Source organism: Anabrus simplex, chromosome 1 (assembly GCF_040414725.1).
Source record: "Anabrus simplex isolate iqAnaSimp1 chromosome 1, ASM4041472v1, whole genome shotgun sequence".
Taxonomy (NCBI): domain Eukaryota; kingdom Metazoa; phylum Arthropoda; class Insecta; order Orthoptera; family Tettigoniidae; genus Anabrus; species Anabrus simplex.
Window position 1 is genome coordinate 26,733,359 of NC_090265.1, and position 16,583 is coordinate 26,749,941.

Genomic DNA, 16,583 nt, shown 5'->3' on the forward strand with positions numbered 1-16,583 from the left:
TATACTGTATAGAGTAGCAAATGAGTTGCAAGGTCGTGAGCGATGGCAGTGCGACTTAAAACAATACATATTGTAAGATGGACAGTGGACAACGGTATGAATATAAATGGGACGTAAGTTTCACCCAGAGGAAAAGTCCTCCCAGTTGTGTTGATGGGGTGATGATATCTCACGGGGAACAATGTAAATGCCTCGGTGTTAATGTAAGGAATGATCATCATTGGGGTAATCATATTAACGAGATCCTTAAGAAAGGGTACAGATCTCTTCACATGGTTATGGGAGTATTTAGGGGTTGGAGTAAGGATGTAAAGGAGAGGACGTATAAGTCTCTGGTAAGACCGCAGTTAGAGTATGGCTCCAGTGTAGGGGACCCCACCAGGACTACTTGATACGAGAACAGGAAAAAATTCAAAGGAAAGCAGCACGGTTTGTTCTGGGTGATTTCCAACAAAGGAGTAGTGTTACTATTGGGAGTAAGGAGACGAGATGCTCGACTAAGTGGTATGTTTCGAGCGGTCACTGGTGAGTTGGCGTGGAATAACATACGTAGAAGAATAAGCTTGAGTGGAGCTTCTAAAGCTGGGAAAGATCATGGTATGAAGATAAAGTTGGGATTAAGAGGACAGATTGGGGCAAACATTCATTTATAGGACGAGGAGTAAGGGATTGTAATAAATAATTATCAAGGGAAATGTTCGAAAAATTTCCAAGTTCGTTCAAAATATTTAAGAAAAAAAACTAAGTAAACAACTGATAGGAATTCTGCCACCTGGGCAATCGCCCTACATGCAGATCATTGATTGATTGATTGATTGATTGACTGATTGATTGATTGATTGATTGATTGATTGATTGATTGATTGATTGATTGATTGACTGTGATTGTCTACAGTCTGGGGGAGAGCATTTTCAACACACTGTGTAGTTCCGTTTCTATGAGTTTCGACTTGACAGTTAACCGGAAGTCAGACAAATTGTTACGAGCACAAACAGCCGATTCACGACACACAACACGAACAGAAATGTCTCGAATATAAATCCAGAATCGATGATTCTTTATAGCAAGATACATAACTAGCATAAGTTTAACATATTTAGATTAAAATAGATTAATGCTCGAACAAATAAAACGCGAGAAAATGAAAATGAATTTCTACTCACCATCTACAACAGCTCACGTTGCTGATAGATTCAGTTTCTCCTGAGGAAGGAAAAGATCCTACGAAGGGAATACACCACTCATTTCTGAGTCATTATCGACATTGTCATCGTCTGTGATACTTTCTTTCTCCCAAGGGTCACTTATCTCGGGTTGTGTCTCGCAACCTTGCTCAATCTTCCGCACTTACACGGCCTACAGGCTTCCCAAAAGAAGTCTTTCAACTTCCAAACCTGCGAAGAGTCGGTTATTCGCAGGTACATAATCCTTCACTTGAGCCCAAATCTGTTCTACGGCGTTAAAATGGCAGTGGTATGGTGGAAGATGAACAACTTTATGCCCATGTCTCCTGGCTATTAAAATTACCACGTAAAGCTGGGTACAAGGGTTTGTTTTGTTTCAAAGGATGCATGTGATCCCCACTTCCCCATGTCATCGCGAACCGAAATATTGTGCTCCTTCAACCACTCAATCTGAAAAAGACCGCTAAAAGAACCGAGCACAATAGAACACACAGCTGATAGCACGTGGTTACAGTAAACAACAGATCGACAACACTGGTAACCGGAACTAGAGTCTAACGCGCTCTACCGGAACGATTGGCTGCCTATGATTGGCTGTTTATTCGTTCATTTAGCCTCCGCCAAAAGGCAGCGCTCAAATGACAAGTCGAAACTCATAAGAACTGAGCTATAGTGGGTAAGTTTTATTATTTCCTGTCTGTGTTTCATTCTCATTATCCATTCATTGAAGTTGGTAGGTTTTCTTCGGGTGTAGAGGGACGGTTTGACAGCGACCACGCTCTGACACGCGGCATGCAGGGAGGACAGGACTCGCTCTATACCAGGAGGGGAAACAACTACTGACTACAAGGCCTATCACAATATATTGCTCCTATATGCAGCCGGGGTGGATCGCAAATGTTCGTACATAAATTGATTTCTGGAAGACACAATACAACACGGTATACGATTCTAATTTTCAATTTATCAGCGAAATTTCAGCCTTTTCTTTTTGAGGGCGAATAGTGGAGAGTCCCAGAGCGAAAACTATGCCCTTTTAGTTATCTGCTTCCAAGGAGTACCCGATGAGCCGGAACATTCTCAATTCAATTCACTTCACTTCGGTGGGGGGGGGGGGGCTATATGACTTAGAGGCAATATTATCCTTCAAACCAGAGGAGAAACCTATTCTTCGCTGCTAATTTGGAAATTAATAACTGGTCCGATAGAAGACAGTTCGGGTTTAGGAAAGGTGATTCCACTGAAGCTCAGCTTGTAGGATTCCAGCAAGATATAGCAGATAGCTTGGATTCGGGAGGTCAAATGGATTGTATTGCGATTGACCTGTCTAAGGCATGTAATAGGGTGGGTCATGGGAGACTACTGGCAAAAATGAGTGCAATAGGACTAGACAAAAGAGTGAGTGAATGGGTGGCTATATTTCTAGAAAATAGATCTCAGAGAATTAGAGTAGGCGAAGCTTTATCTGACCCTGTAATAATTAAGAGGGGAATTCCTCAAGGCAGTATTATTGGGCTTTTTTTTCTTATGTATATAAATGATATGAGTAAAGAAGTGGAATCAGAGATGTCTTTTTGCGGCTGATGTTATTCTGTACAGAGTAAAAAAAAAAAAAAGTCACAAGATTATGAGCAACTCCAAAATGAACTCGATAATGTTGTGGGATGGACAATAGGCAATGGTATGATGATAAACGGGGTTAAAAATCTGGTTGTGAGTTTCACAAATAGGAAAAGTCCTCTCAGTTTTAATTACTGCGTTGATGGGGTGAAAGTTCCTTTTGGGGATCATTGTAAGTATCTAGGTGTTAATACACTGACTGACAGAGCAAATGCAACACCAAGAAGGAGTGGTTCGAAAGGGATGAAAGTTGGGGAAAAAACAGAGACGGCACGGACGAATAATTTATGTTTATTTCAAACCGATATGCAGGTTACACAATGCGCACGGCATCGACTCAGTAGGATGTAGGACCACCGCGAGCGGCGATGCACGCAGAAACACGTCGAGGTACAGAGTCAATAAGAGTGCGGATGGTGTCCTGAGGGATGGTTCTCCATTCTCTGTCAACCATTTGCCACAGTTGGTCGTCCGTACGAGGCTGGGGCAGAGTTTGCAAACGGCGTCCAATGAGATCCCACACGTGTTCGATTGGTGAGAGATCCGGAGAGTACGCTGGCCACGGAATCATCTGTACACCTCGTAGAGCCTGTTGGGAGGTGCGAGCAGTGTGTGGGCGGGCATTATCCTGCTGAAACAGAGCATTGGGCAGCCCCTGAAGGTACGGGAGTGCCACCGGCCGCAGCACATGCTGCACGTAGCGGTGGGCATTTAACGTGCCTTGAATACGCACTAGAGGTGACGTGGAATCATACGCAATAGCGCCCCAAACCATGATGCCGCGTTGTCTAGCGGTAGGGCGCTCCACAGTTACTGCCGGATTTGACCTTTCTCCACGCCGACGCCACACTCGTCTGCGGTGACTATCACTAACAGAACAGAAGCGTGACTCATCGGAGAACACGACGTTCCGCCATTCCCTCATCCAAGTCGCTCTAGCCCGGCACCATGCCAGGCGTGCACGTCTATGCTGTGGAGTCAATGGTAGTCTTCTGAGCGGGCGCCGGGAGTGCAGGCCTCCTTCAACCAATCGACGGGAAATTGTTCTGGTCGATATTGGAACAGCCAGGGTGTCTTGCACATGCTGAAGAATGGCGGTTGACGTGACGTGCGGGGCTGCCACTGCTTGGCGGCGGATGCGCCGATCCTCGCGTGCTGACGTCACTCGGGCTGCGCCTGGACCCCTCGCACGTGCCACATGTCCCTGCGCCAACCATCTTCGCCACAGGCGCTGCACCGTGGACACATCCCTATGGGTATCGGCTGCGATTTGACGAAGCGACCAACCTGCCCTTCTCAGCCCGATCACCATACCCCTCGTAAAGTCGTCTGTCTGCTGGAAATGCCTCCGTTGACGGCGGCCTGGCATTCTTAGCTATATACGTGTCCTGTGGCACACGACAACACGTTCTACAATGACTGTCGGCTGAGAAATCACGGTACGAAGTGGGCCATTCGCCAACGCCGTGTCCCATTTATCGTTCGCTACGTGCGCAGCACAGCGGCGCATTTCACATCATGAGCATACCTCAGTGACGTCAGTCTACCCTGCAATTGGCATAAAGTTCTGACCACTCCTTCTTGGTGTTGCATTTGCTCTGTCATTCAGTGTATAAGCAGAGATCTTCATTGGGGTAATCACACAAAAGGGATTGTAAATAAAGGGTACAGATCTCTGCCCATGGTTATGAGGGTGTTTAGGCGTTGTGATAAGGATGTAAAGGAGAGGGCATATAAGTCTCTGGTAAGACCCCAACTAGAGTATGTTTCCAGTGTATGGGAATTGATTCGAGAACTGGAAAACATCCAAACGAAAGCAGCTCGATTTGTTCTGGGTGTTACAAAAATGTTGCAAAGTTTGGGCTGAGAAGACTTGAAAGAAAGGAGTCGAGCTGCTCGACTAAGTGGTATGTTCCGACCTGTCAGTGGAGAGATGGCGTGGAATGATATCAGTAGAGGAATAACTTTGAGTGGTGTCTAAAAGTAGATAATATCACAATATGAAGAAAAAGTTGGAATTAAAGAGGAAAAATTCGGGCAAATATTCGTTTATAGGAAGCGGAGTTTGGGATTGGAATAAATTACCAAGGGAGATGTTCAATAAATTTCCAATTTCTTTGAATGATAGAGTTCTGCGTGCCCTTCCTTAAAATGAATCACCATCACGCAGAATATTCCCTCCAGTGTGTGTTTTATTATCTCAACACTAGAGGTCAGGAGAGTATTTTGTTTCGAAGTGTACAACTGTTCAGCACATCTGTTTCCAGATCGAGGACATATATTTGGGGAGTGTGATCGTAACTTTGGTCTTATTAAAGCAAAAGTGAAGAAAGAGGAAACCATACCAACTGCAAAGCAGTATTTATCCCAATGGTAATGAGCAGAAAGTATCCATCACCTTTTGCTGTACTTATGGACAGGTGATCGTGGTGATTGTAGTTTTAAGAGGAAATACAACGAATACAACACTAAAACGGAAGGGATCCAACACTTCGAAAAATGAAGGTATCGGCCATAGAAAGACAAGGGCCCAAAGGGCGTGAAAATGAACGCCTCTGTAACCTACAGTAATAACGTCAGGGTTGGAACAAGGGAGGTCGGACAGGAGAGATGGAAGTGAGGAGCCTGACACAAGTATGTGAAAGCAATGCCAGGGGTCAGCTAAGGGCCCCGCGGTCTCGTCAACCCACGCTCCCAAGTTCAGAGCCCCTGGGCCCCTTTTAGTCGCCTATTACGACAGGCAGATGATGTCGCCCCCACCCACCGGGGGTACTTATGGACAGAATATCAAGGAGTGAAGAAAAGGCCTTGAATCCTATGCTGTCAGGAAGGCGATCACGAAAGGAACTATTTCTTCAAATACAAAAGTAGGGTCTACATTATGTTCTACTGTGCACTCATGTTCATAAAAAAACAGAACACCTTGAAGGACTAGAGATAGGAAGTTCATATTCACAGGACATGTTCATTAGTATGTTCTGCAGAAACGATTAGCATTTCAGTCTCCTAGGTTCAGCATGGGTCCTGTTGCCTAGTAGGCACTGGGTCCTCCAAGGGCACTGATTACTGTCTAGTTCCATGCGTGATGGCATCGACGCGTATAAGACGCGAATGGCGTCCTGGGGTATAGCCATCCATGCTGCATTCACCTGGTTCCAGAGTGTATCTTTGGTGGTTGGCACTGGGTCACAGCGCCGCACCCGCCGTTTCACCATATCCCACACATTTCCTTGGGAAGAGGGCTGATGTGTGGTTAAAATGGCACATTGGGATGTGCCTGGAAAGAGCTGCACCACCTCGGACTCGGAATAAGGACACGAATTATTATTATTATTATTATTATTATTATTATTATTATTATTATTATTATTATTATTATTATTAGAGTTTTGAAACAAATCGTAGTACGGCAAATGGCAAATGGCAAATGTAAGTGGAAGTGTAGGTGACCACTGTCCCTTCCACAAGTTTTTGGTCTCTTAAAGTAAATATTTTGAAAAAAAAAAATATATTTCGCAACGTAAATGAGACTAACACTCTAGTTAAGTATACTTGTTACGGACATACGTTGCTTCAACTGAAGATACTTTTTAACTTCCTTCTTCTTAATCAATTTTCCCCTCGGACTCAGCGAGGGATCTCACCTCTACCGTCTCAAGGGCAGTATCCTGGAGCGTGAGACATTGGGTCGGGAGATACAATTGAAGAGGATGACCAGTACCTCGCCCAGGCGGCCTCACCTACTATGCTGAATAGGGGCCTTGTAGGGGGATGGGAAGATTGTATAGGATAGACAAGGAAGAGGGAAGAAAATGGCTGTGGCTTTAAGTTAGGTACTATCCCGGCATTTGCCTGGAGGAGAAGTGGAAAACCACGGAAAACCACTTCCAGGATGGCTGAGGTGGGAATCGAACCCACCTCTACTCAGTTGACCTCCCGAAGCTGAGTGGACCCCGTTCCAGCCCTCGTACCACTTTTCAAATTTCGTGGCAGAGCCTGGAATCGAACCCGGGCCTCCGGGGGTGGCAGCTATGGATTGTTGTTCGACTCTGTAATGTAGTGGTTAGTATGATTAGCTGCCACCCCCGGAGGCCTGGGTTCGATTCCTGGCTCTGGAACGAAGTCCACTCAGCCTCGGGAGGCCAACTGATAACAGGTGGGTTCGATTCCCACCTCAGCCATCCTCGAAGTGGTTTTCCGTGGTTTCCCACTTCTCCTCCAGGCAAATACCAGGTGGTACCTAACTAGCCATGGTCGCTTCCTTCCCTCTTCCTTGTCTGTCCCTTCCAATCTTCCCATCCCCCCCACAAGGCCTCTGATCAGCACAGTAGGTGAGGTCGTCTGAGTGAGGTACTGGTCATCCTTCCCAGTTTAATCCCCGACCCAAAGTCTGAGCTCGGGACACTACCCTAGAGGCGGTAGAGGTGGGATCCCTCCCTGAGTCCGAGGGAAAAACCAACCCTCAAGGGTAAACAGATTAAAAAAGGAAGAGTGGATTGATGTTAATAATGCAGTATTTGAAGACTGTCTATCAACTGAGTGGTGTTATTTTTCATGTATAAAATCCTAATACCCTCAGCTCACTACTGGCTTGGATCCTTGTCTGCCATCGGAGTAACTACGAGTGAAGGAGGGAAACTCCCGAGCTGGATTTATCGATAGTACCGCCCTTCTGTAGTGCTGCTGTAATTTCTACAAACAACGTTTATGCGCGGCTGTATACAGGCCAAGTTTAAATTATTTTTAATGAAATGTTACAACTTAAAAATAAAATCTGGAAAAAATTGTGATTTTTGAAACTCAAGACTTACCGTCGTTTATCAAAATCTCGACTGCCTATCGACACATCGACTTTAGCATAAACAAACATTCATATTTATTCATTGATGAAATTAAATTCTATTATGAAAAGTTATGGATCATTTTACGCATTCCAAATAATAGACTATTGGCTTTGTTGTTATAATATTATTACGTCTTCAACAGGAAGTATAAAGTAAATTGAAAAATAAGCTCCAACTCTTAGCACAATGAACTTCTCATGTTGAACTACAGAGAGCACCTGTTATCTGCTGACCTTTCATTATCGAAATGTAAGTGTGAACTACGGTTCGTATTGGTAGTAATCACATATCTAACTTAATTTTCAACAATGGATACCTGTTCAACACGAGCTTTTTCGTACGATAATAATGTAATATATAATGTACGGGAAACCGTCTGTTTGTTCCTAGGTGCATCTTACAACCCCTTCCGCTAAGAGGTGAAAACAAACGATCAATTGTTCTTGTCCCGGCGTACGTGTGTTTGATCCCTGCGATTTGTGCTGCGCTTCAGTTAATACAGCGTCTTAAAACATTGTGATTGTTACGATCGCTTGTTATTTCTCGATGATGATGATGATGATGATGATGATTATTATTATTATTATTATTATTATTATTATTATTATTATTATTATTATTATTATTATTATTATTATGCACCCACGTGTTTTATTTTCCTCTCGCCGGACCATGCGACAAGGAAACAATATGTATGTAACTTCTATCGCAAGTCGTTTCGGAACAAACTTCTGCCTGTGAAAAGTTTTAATATCACATATTTTGAAAACACATTTCACTATAAGTTGAAAAATTAAAAGGGAGAGAAAAGCCTACATCTCCTAATGTGGGAAACTCTTAAAAATCGTAGTGGTTAGTGTGATTAGCTGCCACCCCCGGAGACCCGGGTTCGATTCCCGGCTCTGCCATGAAATTTGAAAAGTGGTACGAGGGCTGGAACGGGGTCCACTCAGCCTCGGGAAGTCAGCTTTGGATTCGATTCCCACCTCAGCCATCCTGGAAGTGGTTTTCCGTGGTTTTCTACTTTTCCTTCAGGGAAATGCCGGCCGCTTCCTCCCCTGTTCCTTGTCTATCCATTCCATTCTTTCCATCCTCCCGCAAGGCCCCTGTTCAGCATAGCAGGCGAAGCCGCCTGGGCGAGGTACTGTTCATCCTCCCCAGTTGTATCCCCCGACCCAGTATCTGAAGCTCCAGGACACTGCTCTTGAGGCGGTGGAGGTGGGATCCCTCGCTGAGTCCGAGGGAAAAGCCAACCCTGGAGGGTGAGCAGATTAAGAAAGATAGAAAAAACTCATTACAATTCTAGATGCGTTTTAAAATCTTCCTGCGTTATTTCCTTCTCTCTTGATACGTAGGTCTTATTACTGTACTAAACAAAGAATGTAGTAAGAAATTAATCGGTGATCGTCCATGCACGCCGCCTTTTATTTTACCTTTCAATATCAGTAATTTTAAAAGCACGGTACAATTAAACCGTCGACAAGTTGTATTACAGTAAAACGACCGAGGATGAATTAAAATGTAAATATACTGTGAAGTTCATTCTTACTTACCTTCTCCAGAACTCGAACCACGGCATCCACATTCCATTTACGAATTTCTTGCAGGGCCACAAACTCGTTCCTTCTAGACATGTCAGCAGTATCACGTAATAAATTCGCATACATTTATCTTCTCGCCACTTCAAATCACTCGTTTAATAATATTCTAAGCGCCATAGATAAGTTTTTATTAAGACGCCGTGACACGGACAAAAACTTCAAAGCCAACAGCTGTACATGCGCCGGGCACGCTTCCTTACAGAACACACACTAGACAGATGGCTGTGTGTATTACTTCAGGACACGTTTTTTATTGAAGACAATTACTAAATAAATTTGTCAGCGGAGCGTACACGTCAGTCAAGAAGGAATGCCGGCTGACCTGAAGGGGGAGTGGCATACGCTCAACACCAAATACTGAGACTCAATGAACTCATTGGTATGTTTTCCTCCGATCGTCTCACAAGTTAACAAAACAATGCGATGTACACACAGTTATAGTAGTGGAATATTTCTCCTAGATGGCGCGCAACACCTAAAGTGTGCGTGATCACAATATCGTTCAGCGTTCGCTGCCAGATAGCAGCATGGAACGAAAATTGTTTAGGTGACTGACCACATGATAGCAGCACTGGCTTAACTCCACTTCTCCACTTCGACTTTGCCAAGCTCTCTCACCAGTTAGCTCAGTTATTGCAAGCAGTGTGTAGAAAAGGTAGGGAACAGGGTGTATTCAAGTCTGAATTCAGAGGTCAGCATTATCTTCAACAAAATGAAGAAATTCTGCAATTTATAAACCGTACAAGGCAGAGTCTTAACGAAAATGACTCGGACCCACCTGCAGGAAACAAAATTCTTCCTCCTTAGTTCTTTCCTTTTCTTCCAGTATTCTTTCATTGTTTCACTGTGCTTCTTTTTCCCGTCTTCAGTCCACTTTATGCCTGTTTTCTTTTTCTTCCTCCTTTGGAATCCTTCCATTTGTAAGACTTTCTTTCCAATAATTCTTCTTCTCGTAAGTTGTTCCTTTCCAGGTCTTTCTTGACTTCTTGAATCCAGGTGGTAGTTGATTTCTTTTCCCAAAGGTACTTGAAGATTCGTTTAGTTAGTCTACTGTCATCCATTCTGTAAATGTGTCCAAGAAATAGCAATCTCCTTTTTTTATTGTTCCTGATATGTTTTCTATGTTCTGGTAAATTTCATTGTTCATTCATTCATTCATCTGTTTACCCTCCAGGGTCGGTTTTTCCCTCGGTCTCAGCGAGGGATCTCACCTCTACCGCCTCAAGGGCAGTGTACTGGAGCTTCAGACTCTTGGTTGGGGGATACAACTGGGGAGAATGGCCAGTACCTCGCCCAGGCGGCCTCACCTGCTGTGCTGAACAGGGGCCTTGGTGGGGGATGGGAAGATTGGAAGGGATAGACAAGGAAGAGGGACGGAAGCGGCCGTGGCCTTAAGTTAGGTACCATCCCGGCATGTGCCTGGAGGAGAAATGGGAAACCACGGAAAAAAAACACTTCCAGGATGGCTGAGGTGGGAATAGAACCCACCTCTACTCAGTTGACCTCCCGAGGCTGAGTGGATCCCGTTGCAGCCCTCGTACCACTTTTCAAATTTCGTGGCAGAGTCGAGAATCGAACCCGGGCCTCCTGGGGTGGCAGCTAATCACACTAACCACTACACCACAGAGGCGGACTTTCTTACTACTATTACTGTTATCAGTAGTTGTTTTTAACCGTGTTAAGACTGGTTAAGTGTAAGAAAGGGAGTACATCCCTAACTTTGCCAGAATAAATAAAGCATATTATTATTATTATTATTATTATTATTATTATTATTATTATTATTATTATTATTATTATGGTGGCAGCTAAGTTTCGTAAGTGACATTGCACTTTTTCATGTGTGATTTGAGAACAACTATATTTTTTTGCGAATGCTTCCCATTTTCTCAGAAACGACTTAAGCTAGAGCTCTGAAAATGTTACCTGTCATTAACAGCATTACTGTTTATATATTGATCTACAATGGTCGATATACCACACACACTTTGACCACAAATATTTTTAAAGTATATAACTTTAAAAATTAAGAACTTAAATCCATATTTTGAACTGGAATAAAGGTAGAACCAAGAAAGTAGGACAGTGAATGTATTAGATATGATATGATATGTATCCTACCAACATTTCATTTTCTTATCATGGACAGTTCCAGAGAAACCGGGATGTAACATTACCAGGATACTTCCCTTAAAGGATTGGCCATACTAATAAATAATTTGGAAAAAATTAATTCGATATCTTGCACTGTTGTCATTTTATTAACTTCTTAAGTCAGCCAATCGGATCGCTTGGCGGGCGAATACAAACGGGCGTTGCGAGGCGACGTCACAACCTGCGCGGCACACACTTTGTACCGCTAAAGACCCCCAGACATACTCGCACCGACATTTTGAAGATTTATGAGTCTGAATTGAGCGAGTGAACTGATATATCATCACATGCTAGGTGAAGCGTTATCTGATCGTGTTATGATTAAGAGGGGGCCCGCTGGGCAGTATTATTGGACCTTTATTTTTTCTTATATATATACATGATATGAGTAAAGAACTCGAATCACAGATAAGGCTATTTGCAGATGATGTTATACTGTATAGAGTAGCAAATGAGTTGCAAGGTCGTGAGCGATGGCAGTGCGACTTAAAACAATACATATTGTAAGATGGACAGTGGACAACGGTATGAATATAAATGGGACGTAAGTTTCACCCAGAGGAAAAGTCCTCCCAGTTGTGTTGATGGGGTGATGATATCTCACGGGGAACAATGTAAATGCCTCGGTGTTAATGTAAGGAATGATCATCATTGGGGTAATCATATTAACGAGATCCTTAAGAAAGGGTACAGATCTCTTCACATGGTTATGGGAGTATTTAGGGGTTGGAGTAAGGATGTAAAGGAGAGGACGTATAAGTCTCTGGTAAGACCGCAGTTAGAGTATGGCTCCAGTGTAGGGGACCCCACCAGGACTACTTGATACGAGAACAGGAAAAAATTCAAAGGAAAGCAGCACGGTTTGTTCTGGGTGATTTCCAACAAAGGAGTAGTGTTACTATTGGGAGTAAGGAGACGAGATGCTCGACTAAGTGGTATGTTTCGAGCGGTCACTGGTGAGTTGGCGTGGAATAACATACGTAGAAGAATAAGCTTGAGTGGAGCTTCTAAAGCTGGGAAAGATCATGGTATGAAGATAAAGTTGGGATTAAGAGGACAGATTGGGGCAAACATTCATTTATAGGACGAGGAGTAAGGGATTGTAATAAATAATTATCAAGGGAAATGTTCGAAAAATTTCCAAGTTCGTTCAAAATATTTAAGAAAAAAAACTAAGTAAACAACTGATAGGAATTCTGCCACCTGGGCAATCGCCCTACATGCAGATCATTGATTGATTGATTGATTGATTGATTGACTGATTGATTGATTGATTGATTGATTGATTGATTGATTGATTGATTGATTGATTGATTGATTGATTGATTGATTGACTGTGATTGTCTACAGTCTGGGGGAGAGCATTTTCAACACACTGTGTAGTTCCGTTTCTATGAGTTTCGACTTGACAGTTAACCGGAAGTCAGACAAATTGTTACGAGCACAAACAGCCGATTCACGACACACAACACGAACAGAAATGTCTCGAATATAAATCCAGAATCGATGATTCTTTATAGCAAGATACATAACTAGCATAAGTTTAACATATTTAGATTAAAATAGATTAATGCTCGAACAAATAAAACGCGAGAAAATGAAAATGAATTTCTACTCACCATCTACAACAGCTCACGTTGCTGATAGATTCAGTTTCTCCTGAGGAAGGAAAAGATCCTACGAAGGGAATACACCACTCATTTCTGAGTCATTATCGACATTGTCATCGTCTGTGATACTTTCTTTCTCCCAAGGGTCACTTATCTCGGGTTGTGTCTCGCAACCTTGCTCAATCTTCCGCACTTACACGGCCTACAGGCTTCCCAAAAGAAGTCTTTCAACTTCCAAACCTGCGAAGAGTCGGTTATTCGCAGGTACATAATCCTTCACTTGAGCCCAAATCTGTTCTACGGCGTTAAAATGGCAGTGGTATGGTGGAAGATGAACAACTTTATGCCCATGTCTCCTGGCTATTAAAATTACCACGTAAAGCTGGGTACAAGGGTTTGTTTTGTTTCAAAGGATGCATGTGATCCCCACTTCCCCATGTCATCGCGAACCGAAATATTGTGCTCCTTCAACCACTCAATCTGAAAAAGACCGCTAAAAGAACCGAGCACAATAGAACACACAGCTGATAGCACGTGGTTACAGTAAACAACAGATCGACAACACTGGTAACCGGAACTAGAGTCTAACGCGCTCTACCGGAACGATTGGCTGCCTATGATTGGCTGTTTATTCGTTCATTTAGCCTCCGCCAAAAGGCAGCGCTCAAATGACAAGTCGAAACTCATAAGAACTGAGCTATAGTGGGTAAGTTTTATTATTTCCTGTCTGTGTTTCATTCTCATTATCCATTCATTGAAGTTGGTAGGTTTTCTTCGGGTGTAGAGGGACGGTTTGACAGCGACCACGCTCTGACACGCGGCATGCAGGGAGGACAGGACTCGCTCTATACCAGGAGGGGAAACAACTACTGACTACAAGGCCTATCACAATATATTGCTCCTATATGCAGCCGGGGTGGATCGCAAATGTTCGTACATAAATTGATTTCTGGAAGACACAATACAACACGGTATACGATTCTAATTTTCAATTTATCAGCGAAATTTCAGCCTTTTCTTTTTGAGGGCGAATAGTGGAGAGTCCCAGAGCGAAAACTATGCCCTTTTAGTTATCTGCTTCCAAGGAGTACCCGATGAGCCGGAACATTCTCAATTCAATTCACTTCACTTCGGTGGGGGGGGGGGGGCTATATGACTTAGAGGCAATATTATCCTTCAAACCAGAGGAGAAACCTATTCTTCGCTGCTAATTTGGAAATTAATAACTGGTCCGATAGAAGACAGTTCGGGTTTAGGAAAGGTGATTCCACTGAAGCTCAGCTTGTAGGATTCCAGCAAGATATAGCAGATAGCTTGGATTCGGGAGGTCAAATGGATTGTATTGCGATTGACCTGTCTAAGGCATGTAATAGGGTGGGTCATGGGAGACTACTGGCAAAAATGAGTGCAATAGGACTAGACAAAAGAGTGAGTGAATGGGTGGCTATATTTCTAGAAAATAGATCTCAGAGAATTAGAGTAGGCGAAGCTTTATCTGACCCTGTAATAATTAAGAGGGGAATTCCTCAAGGCAGTATTATTGGGCTTTTTTTTCTTATGTATATAAATGATATGAGTAAAGAAGTGGAATCAGAGATGTCTTTTTGCGGCTGATGTTATTCTGTACAGAGTAAAAAAAAAAAAAAGTCACAAGATTATGAGCAACTCCAAAATGAACTCGATAATGTTGTGGGATGGACAATAGGCAATGGTATGATGATAAACGGGGTTAAAAATCTGGTTGTGAGTTTCACAAATAGGAAAAGTCCTCTCAGTTTTAATTACTGCGTTGATGGGGTGAAAGTTCCTTTTGGGGATCATTGTAAGTATCTAGGTGTTAATACACTGACTGACAGAGCAAATGCAACACCAAGAAGGAGTGGTTCGAAAGGGATGAAAGTTGGGGAAAAAACAGAGACGGCACGGACGAATAATTTATGTTTATTTCAAACCGATATGCAGGTTACACAATGCGCACGGCATCGACTCAGTAGGATGTAGGACCACCGCGAGCGGCGATGCACGCAGAAACACGTCGAGGTACAGAGTCAATAAGAGTGCGGATGGTGTCCTGAGGGATGGTTCTCCATTCTCTGTCAACCATTTGCCACAGTTGGTCGTCCGTACGAGGCTGGGGCAGAGTTTGCAAACGGCGTCCAATGAGATCCCACACGTGTTCGATTGGTGAGAGATCCGGAGAGTACGCTGGCCACGGAATCATCTGTACACCTCGTAGAGCCTGTTGGGAGGTGCGAGCAGTGTGTGGGCGGGCATTATCCTGCTGAAACAGAGCATTGGGCAGCCCCTGAAGGTACGGGAGTGCCACCGGCCGCAGCACATGCTGCACGTAGCGGTGGGCATTTAACGTGCCTTGAATACGCACTAGAGGTGACGTGGAATCATACGCAATAGCGCCCCAAACCATGATGCCGCGTTGTCTAGCGGTAGGGCGCTCCACAGTTACTGCCGGATTTGACCTTTCTCCACGCCGACGCCACACTCGTCTGCGGTGACTATCACTAACAGAACAGAAGCGTGACTCATCGGAGAACACGACGTTCCGCCATTCCCTCATCCAAGTCGCTCTAGCCCGGCACCATGCCAGGCGTGCACGTCTATGCTGTGGAGTCAATGGTAGTCTTCTGAGCGGGCGCCGGGAGTGCAGGCCTCCTTCAACCAATCGACGGGAAATTGTTCTGGTCGATATTGGAACAGCCAGGGTGTCTTGCACATGCTGAAGAATGGCGGTTGACGTGACGTGCGGGGCTGCCACTGCTTGGCGGCGGATGCGCCGATCCTCGCGTGCTGACGTCACTCGGGCTGCGCCTGGACCCCTCGCACGTGCCACATGTCCCTGCGCCAACCATCTTCGCCACAGGCGCTGCACCGTGGACACATCCCTATGGGTATCGGCTGCGATTTGACGAAGCGACCAACCTGCCCTTCTCAGCCCGATCACCATACCCCTCGTAAAGTCGTCTGTCTGCTGGAAATGCCTCCGTTGACGGCGGCCTGGCATTCTTAGCTATATACGTGTCCTGTGGCACACGACAACACGTTCTACAATGACTGTCGGCTGAGAAATCACGGTACGAAGTGGGCCATTCGCCAACGCCGTGTCCCATTTATCGTTCGCTACGTGCGCAGCACAGCGGCGCATTTCACATCATGAGCATACCTCAGTGACGTCAGTCTACCCTGCAATTGGCATAAAGTTCTGACCACTCCTTCTTGGTGTTGCATTTGCTCTGTCATTCAGTGTATAAGCAGAGATCTTCATTGGGGTAATCACACAAAAGGGATTGTAAATAAAGGGTACAGATCTCTGCCCATGGTTATGAGGGTGTTTAGGCGTTGTGATAAGGATGTAAAGGAGAGGGCATATAAGTCTCTGGTAAGACCCCAACTAGAGTATGTTTCCAGTGTATGGGAATTGATTCGAGAACTGGAAAACATCCAAACGAAAGCAGCTCGATTTGTTCTGGGTGTTACAAAAATGTTGCAAAGTTTGGGCTGAGAAGACTTGAAAGAAAGGAGTCGAGCTGCTCGACTAAGTGGTATGTTCCGAC

At 44.2% G+C, this 16,583-nt stretch overlaps 1 protein-coding gene across 1 annotated transcript in view; it reads right to left on the reverse strand.

Moving 5' to 3' along the window:
- LOC136883524 (B-cell linker protein) overlaps nucleotides 1-9,638 on the reverse strand; it is a 323,973-nt gene extending 314,335 nt beyond the window's left edge. The window contains exon 1 of the mRNA XM_068229921.1: nucleotides 9,203-9,638. Within this exon, the coding sequence (XP_068086022.1) occupies nucleotides 9,203-9,316 (114 nt within the window). The 5' untranslated portion in view covers nucleotides 9,317-9,638. The remainder of the gene's footprint in view (nucleotides 1-9,202) is intronic.
- Between the last annotated feature and the right edge of the window lie 6,945 nt (nucleotides 9,639-16,583).